Source organism: Ictidomys tridecemlineatus, chromosome 4, assembly GCF_052094955.1.
Source record: "Ictidomys tridecemlineatus isolate mIctTri1 chromosome 4, mIctTri1.hap1, whole genome shotgun sequence".
NCBI lineage: Eukaryota > Metazoa > Chordata > Mammalia > Rodentia > Sciuridae > Ictidomys > Ictidomys tridecemlineatus.
In genome coordinates this window covers 175,560,060-175,574,974 of record NC_135480.1, presented here as the reverse complement: position 1 = coordinate 175,574,974, position 14,915 = coordinate 175,560,060, and the positions used below count along the sequence as shown (strand labels likewise).

The 14,915-nt window shown below is 47.9% G+C and overlaps 1 protein-coding gene across 1 annotated transcript in view; it reads left to right on the top strand.

Annotated features, from left to right (window-relative positions):
- The window catches only part of Pax5 (paired box 5), a 174,809-nt gene that overhangs the window by 115,028 nt on the left and 44,866 nt on the right, over positions 1–14,915 (top strand). Inside the window, exon 6 of the mRNA XM_005326287.4 lies at positions 11,297–11,398. Within this exon, the coding sequence (XP_005326344.2) occupies positions 11,297–11,398 (102 nt within the window). The remainder of the gene's footprint in view (positions 1–11,296; positions 11,399–14,915) is intronic.

Here is a 14,915-nt window from a genome sequence, read left to right as displayed (position 1 = left end):
AGGCAACTGGGGAGCCTGTATGAAAGGGTGAGCGAGGCGGGGCGGGGGGGGGGGGGCTTCATATCTGACACCTGATGCTCTCAGAGCTGGCTGGAGCGTCTCCTGGGATGCGTCTGCCCTCTGGAGGCCAGGTCCTCTACCAAGTCAGCTATGGCTTGCCTTTGCCCAGCCCTGCCCTCTCTCCCAGATGCATCCAGAGAGCTTACACCTTCCCTCTGTTGAGCATTCCAAACTCACACACATCCACGGGACAGAAAGCTACTTTTGCCCCTTCTCTACACTGTCCCTTCAAGGCTTCCTATTTGTCATTTGGAACCTGACCTTGGACTTTCCCAAGGGTTCTGACCTGGCATTATGTGGGGAATGACAACCTTCTGTAAAGGGATTGGAGAGGCCTGCGGTTAGCTCCTGGATTTTATGCACTCCACTCAGAGGCCCAGGACTACTCATCCTCTTGTACAGCTGCGGGGTACTCTGCGGCAAGTGCATATCACAGTCCGTTCAACGGGTTTCAGATGTTTGGGCATTTAGATAGTTTCTGATTATTTTATAGTTACATATAATACTGCAATGAATAACCTCATACATGTACATTTTTGTATTGCTGAAGTTGCACTTATCTTTAGAGTAAATTCCTACAAGAATCATTGTCTATTCAAAAGGTAAATGCATGTATAGTTTTATCAGATGTTGCTAAATTCTCCTCCACGTGGGGTTGTACCATTTTGAATTTAATTTGCTTTTCTAGTATATGAATGAAATTGAATATCTTTCAATTTGTCTTAAGGCTCATTTTATAGATAAATATTTTTGCTGAGTTTTTTGTTATGGATTTTTTTTTTTTTTTTTTTGGTACCAGGGACTGAACTCAGGGGCACTCGACCACTGAGCCACATCCCGAGCCCTATTTTGTATTTTATTTAGAGATGGGGTCTCAGTTGCTTAGCTCCTCACTTTTGCTGAGGCTGACTTTGAACTCACAATCCTCCTGCCTTAGCCTCCTGAGCTGCTGGGATTACAGGATGTTATGGAATTTTTGATCTTTTCAATTTTTACATGTTTTGATGCATGGGGATAGCAGCTTTTTGTCTGCAGTATATGCTCCAAATGATTTCTCCCAAATTGTCATTTATCGTTGGACTTCATATTGTTTTTGTCAGCCAAGAGTTTTTGTTTGTTTTGCATAATTCGATTGTTTTCATTTATTGCCTCTTTTTCTCCCATGTAATAAATTTATTTGGTTTAAAAACAGCTTATTTAATATTTTGTCCTTCCAAAATTTTTGGTGCCAAATAACCATTTAAATGATAATTTCAAGAACAGTAACAATAAGTCCAAAATAATTAAAAAAAAAAAAAGAAAAGAAAATTCATTCAAAATAGAAGAAAAATCAGTGGAGCAGAGAAAGGGGATAAAGGGGGAGGGAGGAGGGATGGAATAAGGGAAGAGAGTGGAATCAATCTGACCTAACTTTCTTATGTACATATATTAACATACCACAGTGAATCTCACCATTACCTATATCCACAAGACAGTAATTATTAAAAAAAAAAACCACTATAATAGCAGAAAGATCAGTAATAGAGGAAAGGGAACAGGAGGGAGGAGGGGAGGGGAAAGGGAAGTACTAGGGACTGAATTAGAGTAAACATACTCCATGCTTTTATAATTATGTCAAAATGAATCCTAATATTATGTATAACTGAAAAGAACTAGTAAAATAATTTTAAAAAATGGTAGCATTACTGAGATATAATTCACACACCGTACAATCCTTGCATGTCACATGTACAATTCAACGGCTTTGATATAACCACAGAGTGTATAACCATCACCACAATCAACTCAAGACTTGAGACCATGTCATCAGAGCCCCCCCAGGAGATCCCATCACAGTCAGCATCCCCGCTTCCCCATGGCCAGCCCCTGGCAATCACTACCTGTTTGCTTCTGTAGATCTGCCTATTTTGGACATTTTGCATGAATAGACTCGTATAATATGTTGTCTTTGGTGACTGGCTTCTTTAACTTAACAATGATTTCAAGTTCATCTGTGTGGCTGCACGTGTTGGTATTTCATTCTTTTTTATTGACAAATATTCTATGGTAAGGATGCACCCCATTTTCTTTATCCACTCACCCGTTGACCAACGTTTGAGTTGTCTCCACTTTTTGGTTGTTATGAACAAGAATGTGCAGGTACCAGTTTTCGTGGAGACATTCATTCCCGTTTCTCTTGGGGGTACACTTAGGAGTGGCCATGCTGGGTCCTGTGGTGCTTCTACTCTTCACCTTTCCAGGGACTGCCAGGCTTTCTTCCCAAAGTGGCTGTAGCATTTTCTATTTCCTCCAGCAGTGTATTGAGGTTCCGTTTTCCTCATCTTTTGCCAAAGATTGTTGTAATTTGTCTTTTTGATCTGACCTCTCTAGTGGGCCTGAAATGGTGTTTCTTTGTGCTTTTGATTTGTATTTCCAGAATGACTAATGATGTCGAACGTCTTTTCATGGGCTTGTTGGCCATTTTATTTATTCTTCTTTAGACAAATGCCTATTCAGATGCTTTGCTCATTTTTTAATTGGTGTATTTGTCTTTTTATTATTAAGCTGCAGGAGTTCTTTGTACAGCCTGGATACAAGTCCTTTATCAGATACATGATTTGCAAATATTTTCTCCCATTCTGTGGGCTTCCTTAATGGTGTCCTTTGAAGCACAAATATTTTTAATTTTGATGAAGTTCAGTTTTTCTATTTTTTCTTTGGTTGTTTGTGTCATGTCTAAGAAACCATTGCCTAATCCAAGGTCATGAATATTTATGCCTGTTTTCTTTGAAGAGTTTTATAGTTTTAATGCTTACATTTAGGTATTTGCTCCATTTGGAGTTAATTTTTGCATGTAGTGTGTGCATCTGGTTTTGAGTGATTGTTAGGAAGCCTTTTCCTGCAGCTAGCTTAAAGAAGAATGCACCTGTTTTCTTCTAATACTTGTATAGTTTCATTTTTTTTACATTTGTCTTTCAGATATGTTTTGAGTTTATTCTTGTGTATGGTGTGGAGAATCAATCTACTTAATCTTTTTTTCCAAATGACTCTCCAGGTTTCCTAACCTCATCTTTAAAAAGTCCCTATTTGCCTCTGTAGTTTGAGATGGCTTCAGCATCTGCTAAATTTCCTGTATAATTGAGTCTGTTTCTCAACTTTCTATTCTATTCTATTCCATTTGTCTCCCAATCAAACAGATTTACACTTTTAATTACAAAATTTATAGCTCTGTAGAATGTTTTAACATCTGGGAGAGCCAGTTCTCTTGAGGGAACGGAATAATCCTGTAAGAATAGCCTGTAGCTAGAAGTCATGACATCTGAGATGAAGTCACATACTCTGTGATTTTGAGCCTGGCAAAACTCATGTCTGGGCCTCAGTTTCCCTAATTGTACAACAGGGATAGGTGCCAATTCTTTCCCTCTCTCCCAGAATTAAGAGTGAGTTATTTTAAATCACGCATTTTTGTCTTGAGTTCCAAAGTTCCATAAGGACTACTTGCTAATAGTAAGCAAGGCCAAGTCTTGATGATTTTCTCTAAAAAGACAAGGTTACATGCAAGTTGGGCAAGATGTATTTACATGCTCTGGTGTCGTATCAGGTTTGAAAGCATCAATTTGGTTTAGCATCCTGGTCCAGAGGTCTGAATCTGACCTAAAAATGAGTCGTAGTATCTCTGTAGCCTGGAGACATACCTGAGATGCTGAAAATACCTAGACTCTCTGAGGTCACAGAATACACAGCTCAGTGCCAGGAGAGTCCTAAAGCAGATTTCAGGCTTAAATTCTCTCTGTGAGTGTCCCACCAGGAGGTGTCCAGCTTCTGCTTGGATTCAGATGGATGTCCTTAGAAGGCCCCAGAAAGTGTGTTTGGAAGTAAAGAATAAGCCCAGCAGTGGCCACAATAGTGCTGCTTAGCAAACCACACTGAAACTCGGGGCTACAACAGCAATCACTTATTCTTGCTCATGCCTCCAGAGGGCGGCTGGGGACTGACTGATCTAGGCTGGGCTTGGCTCCAGGGATAGGTTGGGTCCACCTCTGCTTCACATGTAGGCCCTTCTCTTTGGACCAGGGTATATTCTCATTCATGGCGGCTGATGGGGAAGCACAGAGGGGCACCCCCACCACACACTGGGTTTCAAGCTTCTGCTTGGCCAGAGTGAGGCACGTGGCTGAGCCCAAAAAGAAAACCTCCTGGAGCAGAGCAGACTCCTGTGGTCTGGTGGGAGGAGCTGCAAAGTGTTCCTTCTGGGTTTTTATAAAGATTTACTTGGCTTAAAAAGTGGTTTAAGACTATGTCATTCTGCAGTTCAGGGGGCTGAGGCAAGAGGATCACAAGTTTAAAGCCAAACTCAGCAACTTAGTGAGGCCCTAAGGGCTTAATGAGACCCTGTCTCAAAATAAGAAAGAATTTTAAAAGGGCTGGGGATGTGGCTAAGTGGTTAAGTGCCTCTGAGTTTAATTCCTGGTATCTATTTGTGTGTGTGTGTGTGTGTGTGTGTGTGTATGTGTGTGTGTGAGAGAGAGAGAGAAAGAGAGAGAGAGATTCCGAATTTTTGAAGTCTAATTACCATCTTTCCCAAGTTGATGGTGTGCCAGTGGGGTTCTTGGGGCTCAGCACCCCATCTTCTACACTATGCCACACGAGTCTTACTCACATCTTCCCATAATCCTCACAGCAGCCCAGTGAGAGGGGTGGAGGTGGAGAGCTCTCCATGCCTCAATTTCCCCTCTCAACAAAACTGGTTAATTGTAGTCCTCTAATAGGGTCATGGTGAGGAATAAGGAAGTACATGTGCACCTGGCTCACAGTCTGAGTATTGGCTATTACTATCCCCATTTCATAGATTAGAAAACTGAGGCTCAAAATAACTAAGGAACTCCCTCAAGGTCACACAGCTGGAAAGTGGTAGGAAGAATCTGCGCCTGGTGGTCCTGACACTCCTAGTCACTGTGCTCTACTGCCTTGCTTTGTATGTGGACCTGCAGTCAGTCCCCTGTCACTTCCCATGTGGAATTTTGCAAGCTGGGGATGAAATGGATAATGTCCATCAACAGCCTCCCCCTACCATGACTGACAGCAGGAGCGATTCAGGAACTCAGATGACACAGACAGCTGTCAGACCCTCACTTCCTTGCTCACCATAGTGACAACCTGGGCCCTTGGCGCCCCTGACTAGACCATGGAAAGTAAATGCAGCCACAGGATGAAGCCTCTGGTTCTAGGGACATTCTCTGGATAAAAATGCATCCAACACAAAGAAGCCCCTTGGTAATGGGGGGCTCGGGGACAGAGTTATTTGGGGAATATGTGTGGCCATTTGTCAGCTCTTCACAGTACAGTGTCATCCCAGTGGCTGGGAGGAGGGATTGGACAGGAATGAGCCCCTGGCATGATGGCAAATCCTGGGCAAGGCTGGAGCTGGCACAAAGCCCCTGTGGGGCTGAAGCTGGAGAGCTGGCTGCCAGCACGGTAGGTCTCCAACCCTCCGGGCTGCAGGCACAGGCACCAAAGGGATGCGTAGAGAGTCCAGAGCTGCGGAGGGACCATGACAGCAGGAAGCTGCATGCGGGGCTCCCTTGCCCTTTGCGTGTGTGTGCTCACTCGGGACACTAGGACTATCGGGCCCTGGGATACGTTGGCCTCAGACCTCTTTTTAAAATTGGGGAGACTGAGGCTGGCGGGGGAGGGGAGCGTGACTTGTCCAGAGTCCCACAAAAGTTCAGAAGCCAGCATGGGACTGGAGTCAGCCAAAGGGCTCTGGGTGGCCTTGTCCTGCCTCCTGCAGACAGTTGTTATTGGGCGCTTGCTGTGTGCCAGGCTCCTGGCAACCCTGCCCTTGTGAGCTCAGTGTGGCAGACAATGTTGGCGAGTTTCTTCCCAAATGAGCACGGACACCCAGCCTGGGTCTGGCTTCCCACAGCCCGTGGTTGACTCCACTCTCCCCTTCCTGCTCTCCCCTGCTCTTCCCTTCCCGTTCCTCACCTGACTAATCCGTCCCCCTCCTCAGCCTTCCTTCTCTGTCCATTTTCTCCTACCTGCCAGCCCCTCTCCCCACTAACAGAGGCTCAGGCTGGGGCCAGGCCACCTTGGTTCTGATTCAGGGACCACCCTAGGGACAAAGGGAAAATGCACTCATGGGCTGTGGCTCATGGCCGGATAGCAGACCCAGGAGGCTTGGCATGTGCCACCCTCAACAGTGTGAGCTTGCGTTGCGGAGGCACCCTCCCCACGTACCTTCTCTTGAACAGCTGCAGTAACTTCCTTTAGTACAGGGCCAATGCCTGAGCTGAGCACACCTCGTCAGCCACCATCCCACGCCTGCTGTAACCAATGAGACGAGCTCCCGTCATTCTTCTAGGGGGCCAGCCTGATGTCTTCTTGCTGGAGTTGTGTCTTCCTTCCTAAATGGAAGCTCCAGTAAAAGTCTCAACTGTATGTTTTCTCACCCAGTTCTATTTTGTTTCTATTATCATCAGCTCAAAAGATCCCAGTGTCCAGTATCATTTCAAAGCCTCGCTGTTTCCTATTAGTGACGTCCCCATAGACAGGTTCCTTAAACTCTTCATTCTTTCTTTTATTATTGATTTAAAAAAATGACAGTGGAATGCATTGCAATATATACCTTAATTTTTCATATCACTGTTTACATATAAAGTATGTTGACACCCAATTCGTGTCTTTATGCATGTCAAACTTCATTCTTCAGTTTATCTCTTTTGAAAGGTGCATATGATAACTGTTGACACCTCATAGAGTCACTAGGAATTAATGAATGTAAAAAAGGAAGAGTGTACATAATAAGAGCTGTTTGGTAATCACCAGTATCTTCACCTCCAGCTTGTGGGTTCCCCTGCTCCATGCCTTTCTTGCACTGGGGACAGGGTGGGGAGCAGGGGCATCTTTGGAAGACTTGAAGGGCTTAGAAAGGCTCCACAGAGGATCAGACGCTCAAGGGTGGGATTTGGAGACTGATATATTAACCTGAGAGCCTGACCAATATTTTAATATTGAACCATCCTTGCAGACCTGGAATAAACCTCATTTGGTTGTGGCTTTCTGTTGTGTTTCTAATATCGCTCTATCAGTGATTACACTCAATCAGTGTAATAAGTTAATAGTAGCAAGAATGAAGCTCAAGTAACTTGTGACTGTATTAGTACATAGTGAAACTGGCCTTCACTTTTTATTGTTTGTGCTACCTTTCTTAAGTTTTTATATCAACATGATGTTAGCTTAGTGAAATGAATTCAGAGGTGTTGGTTTTTTTATATCTGGGGAAAGTTTAATAACAGAAGGATATGTACCTTGAGGATTTAAAAGAACTTTCCAAAATAAAAACTAACTAAAATTTGCCCCGTAAAAAGCAAAACGGGGTCTGGGGCTGTAGCTCAGTGGAGAGCATTTGCCTAGCATGCGCAAGGCACTGGTTTCGATCCTCAGCACCACATAAAAATAAGCAAATAAAATAGAGGCATTCTGTCTATCTACAAGTACAAAAAAAAAAATTAAAAACAAGCAAAATGGATGAAGCCCTAGCATTTTATTTATTTTTCGTACTAGGGATTGAACCCAGGGACACTCAACCACTGAGTCACATCCCCAACCCTTTTTAAATTTTGTTTAGATACAGGATCTCACTGAGTTACTTAGGGCCTCGCTAAGTTGTTAAGGCTTTGAACTTGCAATTCTCCTGCCTCAGCCTCCCCAGCTGCTGAAATTATAGGAGTGTACCACCACACCTGGATTAAGGTCTTACTTTTTAAAAGGACATTTTTTTTCTATTTCTTCCAAGGTTATTGAGCTGCTGGCATTTTCTACCTGTTATTAGGTTACTTTGAGTAATTTATGTTTTCCAAAAAGTTACACATTTTGTTGAGAGTTCCACATTTATTAGTGTGAAGTGTATTTTCTTCTTCTTCTTCTTCTTCTTCTTCTTCATATCATCTCTTTTGTGTCTCTGGTCATATCTTCTCCTCATTCCTTATCTTGATGTTTGTGTCTTTAAAAAAAAATCTGGGCCTAGTTGGTCTATTTTATTGGTCTTTTCAAATAGCCATTCTTGGTTGTGCTTATTGTTGAGTCTGCTTTTCTGTTTCCTAATTCATTATTTTCTGCTTTTTCTTTATCGATTCCTTCTTCCTCTTTTCCCTTGATTCTTTTTATTGCTTTTTTATCTGGCTTTCTGAGTTGAGTGCTTCAGTAAGGCTCTGATTTTCTGAACCTTTGCTAGAGGGATCAAGGTTTTAGAGCGTATGTAACAGTGTCAGAAACCGTTGACCAAACATGACCAAAAGGGCAGCCAGCTATTGAAGGGAGAACCCAGTCCCAGGAGGCAGGAGAGCTGGACTCCAGGCCCAGCTTGCCTCGGATCCACTGTGCTTCCCTCCCAGCATCCTGTCATCCATCCTAAGCAGCTTTGGGAAGCGTGGGCTTCTGCACCAGGCAGGCTCCTAACAGGACAAGGCCCTCCACCCTTTAGGAGGCAGATGTGAAGTCCCCCTCTTATGTCCCAGCTTCCACCCCCAACCGTTTACCCATAAAAACTGTGCAGTTGAGTTTCCTTCTGCAAACTGGAGCCAGTAAGTAATGGTGTCAGTGTCCCAGCTAGGAGGCAGTGGAGCTTCTGCACTGGAGCAGACAGGCCCACGCACAGGGTAGTAGTGCACCGCCTTGGACAAGTCTCTTTTTCCTATATATGGGGATGGTATTAGCACCTTTCCTCATGGGGTTGTTGAGGGTTAAAGGAGTTAACCATTTAAAATACTTAGGACATAGGCTCTTGTTTTATAATTTCTTTTTTTGTTTTTTTATTATTTATTATTATTAGTTGTTCAAAACATTACAAAGCTCTTGACATATTTGTTTTATAATTTCTATGTAAGTGTTGGTATTTTCATCATCCGGGTGTGAGCCTGGGGGCGGGGCCAGGATGGGAGATGCTCCTCTGATTGGTGGGGGAGCCTGCTCATCAGGCCAGCCCCTGCCCTTGGCTGTCCTCTCTACCTGTCTCCCATTCTGGCCACTGACATCTCAATCTTTGGCTCAGGAGTGTGACTTGCGATCACTCCTCTTCCTTGGGTGCCTTTCCAGCAGCCTTCAGGCCTCTGAATTTCTGACAGCTGTGGGTGGGGAAGACTGCGCACGAGTGCTCCCCACCCCACGTGGCACAGCTTGAGTAGAAGAGGTCTGGGCTGTTAGGAAACTTGAGCTGAGATACCTACTCTGCCACCTGTTCCTGTGAGACCGGAGTCAGTTGCTCCCCTCCCCCGACACGAGGACTCAATTTTTCCATCTGCAAAATGGTCACAGGGGTTGGTCAAGATGACTCCCAGATCCCTTCTTGCATTTATTCCTGAGCACGGATGAGGGGACTCTTATGGACTCCCAAAAGCTCCTGCTCCTCTAGCAGTGCCACTTCTTTCTTTCACTTAGAAAATATTTTGGGCCCATTGCTATTCCTGTAGAAATGGGAGCTGCCACCCAGTGCTGTGGGGGTTGGATTGGGGGAGAGGCACAGCAGAACTAGTCAGGGCAAACCTTTTTCCTCCACATTGTCAGCATGACCGGTTCTGCCAGCTTCCCTTTCTGTTTAACATGGGCTCTCCTGGGGAGTCACGATAGCTGTGATGGATGCATTCTTGTGGGGGACGGAGGTCTCCCAGAGGTAAGCCCTAGGTGTTTGCTCCCCACTAACAATGCCTCATGTGAAGAGACTCAGCCAGGATGCCTAGTCCAAAGCCAGGCAGGCAGTGAGCAGAGGGAGGGGGAGCCTCCTGTCTGCTGCTGCCTAGTATTCTGGAAAGTTCTGGACAGTAGGCAGAATCCTGTGGCATGCGGCAGCATCCATCTCAGCTGCTGGATGGTTTTGAATGATGACACTGAAGGACTCTTGGTTTATTCAGGGCTTATCCCACACGCTGGCTGTTCTTTGGGGGCCATCTGTCAGAGGTGGCCCTTCTCCTATGCCGATCTATCTACTTGTCGGGCTCGGTTCAGCGTTATCAACCTGTGTGTGGCTGGACCCTAGGGGAGGCTGTAGAGGCACTCCAGGGCCTAGTCCGGCTGAGTGTGGCCAGCGGTTGCTCATGCACAAATCTCAGGGCCCTTCCACTCTCCCCACCCCCACCCCCATCCCCGACCTCAGTGTCCACACCCAGAAGAGGCTGGCCTAGTCCCCAGGCCACCTCATTTCCTGCCCACTAAACAGGATGGATGGCATTGAGTGTATCCCTTATTTTTAGGAAAAACTGCTAATTCCCTCTTCAAAGATGGTGTCTTGCCCTCAAGGCCAACAGTAATCACAGAAGAGTGTGACCCCCGCATCTAGGTTATTGTTCTTACCCGTGGTCACCTTGGGACATATAACTGGCTCTAGGAGTTTGAAGGGCTGCAGGCCCTACTCTCACCCTAAGAGACGAGGGACCCCGGCAGTGCCTCCCTCACAGAGCTCAGCTGCCTCAGGGTTTCTCCAGCCTCATCTGGAAGCAAGTGCTCTTGGATCCTTGGATGAAGCACAGGCTTATTCTCTTAGTGCCATGTCTTATGACAAGGCAGGCTTCCTAGTGTGGAATATGGGTCATCACTACGCAAGGGGTGGCTGCCTGTAAAGAGCTGGACTCTCATGGCTGGAGTGGCCAGCCCTTGAAGACAGAGGCCTTCACTCCGAGTCGCAGTCCCAGAGCGGTGTTGGAGTCTGGAGGTGCTTCCTGAATCAGCACTGAGTGAAGGAGCGGCTCAGGGCCAAGGGCTAGACGTGGGGCTGGAGGGACTGAGGCGGAAATGCCACTGCCCACCGTGGGGCCATCAAAGAAGAGGAGGAGGGAGGCGTTTGGAGAGTCTTTGAAGGTGGTGGTGTCGGACGGTACAGCTGGAGGAAGGGGATTGTGCAGAAGGCCCCTCAGAAGCAACAGCAAGAAGCTGGGGCTGTCCAAGTCACTTGGGGAGGAGGCGGCCCCAGTAGGCTGGCACCTCTGCCAGTCCACCTCCCCGAGGGGTTCTGGTTTCCAGGGACAGGCCAGAGCCCTGACTGGGTTCTTGCTGAGTGAAGCCAGGGTGGCTGGAGGTGTGTGTGCGTGTGCGTTTGTGTATGTGTGTGTGAACACGAGCACGCATGAATGGAGGGGGAAACCGGGGGCACGTTGGCATTCAGCGTCCGGACGTGACAAATGTGCATACGTGTCCGGGGAGCTGTGGACATGAGCAGCTGGCCGCGGAGATGCTCACCCTGTGATTTGTTGCTTTGATTCCTCAGGCCGCGACTTGGCAAGCACGACCCTCCCCGGGTACCCTCCGCACGTCCCCCCCGCCGGACAGGGCAGCTACTCGGCGCCGACGCTGACAGGGATGGTGCCTGGTGAGTTTGCACTGTCCACATCTCCACAGCAGGACGCGGACGGGGTTTCGAGGGGGGGACATCCCCCCAAACAGCCCGGGTGACCTCGGCGCTTCTGAGAAGCAGACCTGAATAAATCAGGCGGAGGTCTGGCTCAGCCTCTTCCCTGCGGCTGGGTCTGGGACAGAGGCAGCGGCAGCACGGGGAGGCCATCAGAGAGAGGCAGTCCTCGACTGTCACTCAGACAGCCCCTTGTTGGCTACGAGGGGAGTCTGAACACAGAGGGGTGCGGGGCCAGCAGTGGGGGGGCTTCTCCCCAGCCTCCTCTCCCTTCTCCCTCTCTCTCCCACCCAATTCATGTGGCAGAAACCCCTGAGCTGCTCTTGGCCATCTTATTCCTTGGGTGGAGGATGGTGTATTCAGGATTGGCATGTTGGCTGCTGGGTTTGGGTCACCAGATTATAAACTAAACACCACTGAAACCTAATCTCCTCTGGCCAGCGATGTGTTGGTTTCAAGAAATTTGTAAAGGAGACCACTACATCACACCCCCTTGCATCGTGGAGCTGGGGCACACATAGGTGTGCGGTGGCCGGGTGTTCAGGGCATTAGCATAGCAGGGATACCCAAGTACCCTTTTATGAAAGATGTCAAAAATTGGGGAGAAATCAGGTCTCGGTTAGATGTCACTCTACTTCCTTTATGGGGCAGCATTTTCTCATTTGGCCATTCGCAGGGGTCACACCTCTTTTCAGTGCCTGGACCTAATACACCACTGACTCTCTGGGAAACTAGAAAAGCCAGAGGACTTATCCCCACCCCCCACACCACTTTCTCTTTGGAATTTCACAATAGCCCTGAGAAGCTGGCAGGGCGCTCTTCCTCCTGCTTTATTAGTGGTTATTTATTAGTGATTATTAATTGTTTGCTAATAATTAATAATAATAATTATTATTATTTTAAAAACTTGAGTCCAGAAAGGGGCTGGGAGTGCCTGGGTCACCCAGAAACGAGGAAGCAGGGCCACCGCTAGAAACTGGGTAGACCCACCCTAGACCCAGGCAAAAAGGACGCCTGCTCTGAGAACTGTTGCAGCCCTGCCAGGACAGAGCCCCCACCGCATCCCACAGACGAGGGGAGTCTGCAGGACCAGGGGAGGCGTCTGCACCCCACCTTCCAGCACACACTAGAGACTGCCTCAAGTAGGACCGAGTGTCTTCATGCCTCTTCCCCAGGACTGTCCCCTAAAGATCGCCCATGTCACCCATGTGTGAGCCCCTAGGCTTGAGGACTGGCTCATAATGGGAATGTGGACAGGGCTTGGATGTAAGGACCAGTATCCCACAGGTGTGTAGGAAGCCCTGTGTGGTGATGGGGTGGGGCCAGCAGCAGGTGAGATCACGGCAGGGTGGGCTTCCCCAGGCGGCGCTTCCTGGCACAGAATACCAAGTCGTTCCAGGAATCTAAATTCCACCCTGGACTTCCAGGTTGTGCTGAAGATGTATTTAACAAGGTAGGAGGATGGAGCATATTTCATTTAACGGTTTGTTAGCTTGATTTATGACTTTTAAATATGAGACATATGGGAAATGGCCTCCGTGTGTGCTCTTGCCCTGGGCCTTGCCAATGCCAGGAAGATCTGCCAGGTTCCACCTGCAAAACCTTCACCTTTTCTGCTACAAGGATGGGCCCGTGGCAGATCCCAGGGAAATGTTGCAATCAGAGGTGGTGGGGCCCACGACATCCTTTCCCATCCAGCTTCTCGTGGCCCAATCTTCAGCAAGTAGGACAGATCCCAAGAAATACCCGGGAATGGCCCTTCATATTCATGCAGCATTTTATAGAACGGGAAGTCCTTTCTCTAGAACCCTTTGACGTAACAACCCTGCGAGGTGGGCAGACTCGAGGGTGTGAGACCCAGAGAAGTCAGGGAGCTGCCCACGGCCACACAGTTTGCAGGTGAGAAATTGATCCCCTGCAGCCTCCCCCTCTCGTGTGCCCAGTGCTGCCTCTGTGCTCTCTATCAACTCTGATTCTCAGTGACGGCAGAAGGGGAGGCAGCAGCAGCACCATGCCCCATCCTAAGGGCATGTTAGTAGGTGAAACCGAGGCCACCCAGCTGGGCCTCCCAGCTCCAGCTGCAGACCCCTAAGAGGCCTAGTTCAGAGAAGCGTCTGAACTTTCTCGAGTTTATCCAAACAGAGCCTGCCCTCTGGCCCTTGATTCCTCCAGCCCTAATTATCAGGTTCCACACACAAATGGCTGTAGGCCTGGCAGAGCCCCTGCAGGAATGGGTGAAGGCTCCTCATCCATTCGTGGTGGCAGCCAGACTCACAGGACCAAGCAAGGGCACAGCCTACTCTGCTGGCAGGAGCAGGATGGGGTGACCATAGGGCCCCCTGGCACTCTGTCCTCTGGCACAGAGGGAGGCTGTACAGTATGGAGGGAGGAAAATAAGAATTTTGGCCAGGGAGCTGCTACCCCAGTATCCCAACTCCTCCCTCTTCTGTATTTCTATTCCCTTCCCTTCTCCTCTTCCTCTCCCTGCCTGGCTTCCTTGCTTTCTCTTTGGCACCTCCCAGTACTTGGTGCCAGTTCAGCACCAGGGCTGGGATGCGGAGCTCAGTGGGCACAACCCTTAGCTCCTGTTCCTCAGTCATGTATTTGGGTCTCTGGTTTCCACAGTAGTTTCCACACCTGTGTTTTGGGCAGCCTGAGCATATTGTCTTTGTGAGCACTGTCCCCAGCTCAGAGAAGGCCCCTCTTTTGGCAGAGCCGAGGTTCTGCCCTTTGAGCATAGCAGGATATGGCCCCAGCTGGCTTTCCTGGCCTCTTCTCTCAGCTCTCCACCCTGACCATTTGCTGATTCCCAGCATGCCTTGGACTCTTACCGGTCACTGACTTTCCTCATTTTGTGCCTTGGATTGGATTACTTCCTGCTCGACCTGTCAGGATCCAGCTTCATCCTTCAGAGCCAAGTGCAAACATCACTGGCTTCAGGAAACTTCCTGGTGTGGCCTCCACTGGGGGCTAAAGTTTATTCCCCATCAGCTCTGCCCATGTCCACCGCTCTCATAGGGACCTTCTTACCTTCTGCACCCTTCACAGTCCATAGCTCCTTCTAGGTCCTTTCGTGAGTGCAAGCTAAGGAGGAGATGCAGGGAAAATTACATGGGCCTGTGTATCAGTTTCCTGTGGCAGCTGTAACAAATCTCCACAAATGTGGTGCTCACAACTTAGAAACTTATTCTCTGACAGTTATAGAGCCCAGAATTTTGCAATTGGTATGACTTGTCCCAAAATCAAGGTGTTGGCAGGTGTTGCGGGGACATTCTAGGAAAAGACCTAGGTCTTTCTTCTGTGGCTGTCCATGCCTCCTGGCAGCCCTTGTCTGGTACTTGACTCCAAGTCGAGGGTCTTGACGTCTCCTTACTCCATAATTTTTTTTTTTTTTAAGTACCAAGGATTGAACTCAGGGGCACTTAACCACTGAGCCACATCCCCAGCCCTTTTTTGTATTTTATTTAGGGACAGAGTC